The 641-nt window shown below is 61.5% G+C and overlaps 1 protein-coding gene across 1 annotated transcript in view; it reads right to left on the reverse strand.

The window, feature by feature from the left end:
• The window catches only part of LOC102239964 (interferon-induced transmembrane protein 2), a 4,303-nt gene extending 4,003 nt beyond the window's left edge, over nt 1–300 (reverse strand). The window contains exon 1 of the mRNA XM_014533993.1: nt 19–300. Within this exon, the coding sequence (XP_014389479.1) occupies nt 19–204 (186 nt within the window). The 5' untranslated portion in view covers nt 205–300. The remainder of the gene's footprint in view (nt 1–18) is intronic.
• Between the last annotated feature and the right edge of the window lie 341 nt (nt 301–641).

Consider the following 641-nt stretch of genomic DNA (forward strand, 5'->3'; position numbering starts at 1 on the left):
CCCCCCCCACGCACCCACCTTCACGGAGAAGGCGAACGCCACGAAGCCCAGGCAGCATGTGTTGAAGAAGAGGGTGTTGAACAGGGACCAGACGATGTGGTCGGGCACCACTGTGTCAGTCTGGATGTTGACCACGGTGGACATCACGGGCCCTGGGTTCTGGGGATCCCCCAGCACAGACACCTCGTGTTGCTCCCTGATCATCTCTGGTTTGGGGAGCAGGTGAAGAAGGTGGATGCTTCTGGAGGCAGAGACTTGAGTCCTGTGGCTGCAGCTGCTGGGACTGAGCAGGCCCCACCCTCCCTCCCTCCCTCCCTCCCTCCTGGGGGAGTTGTGAATTCTTTAAGTTTCTATTTCCTCCTCTTTTTAAAACGAATGGTCTGGCTGGGTAGCAGGGGGTGGGACAGGCTTCATGGTTTGCTAGGAGCGGGTGGGAGGAAATCCTGAGGTTCACCGTTGTCTACGTGCCAGTTTCCTGTCTGCGTCACTCATGCAGGTCTGGTCTCCTCGAGGACTCGGTGGGCCCTGGCGGCTTTTCCCAGCCGGCAGCCACCCATCCCCCCAGCCCAGGCCCAAGCCCGTGCGGTCTCACCCCCATGCAGGGCCCTGCCTGTGGCCCCGTGGACCCCACACTCCAGTCC

This window comes from Myotis brandtii, unplaced genomic scaffold, assembly GCF_000412655.1.
Source record: "Myotis brandtii unplaced genomic scaffold, ASM41265v1 scaffold1236, whole genome shotgun sequence".
Classification (NCBI taxonomy): Eukaryota; Metazoa; Chordata; class Mammalia; order Chiroptera; family Vespertilionidae; genus Myotis; species Myotis brandtii.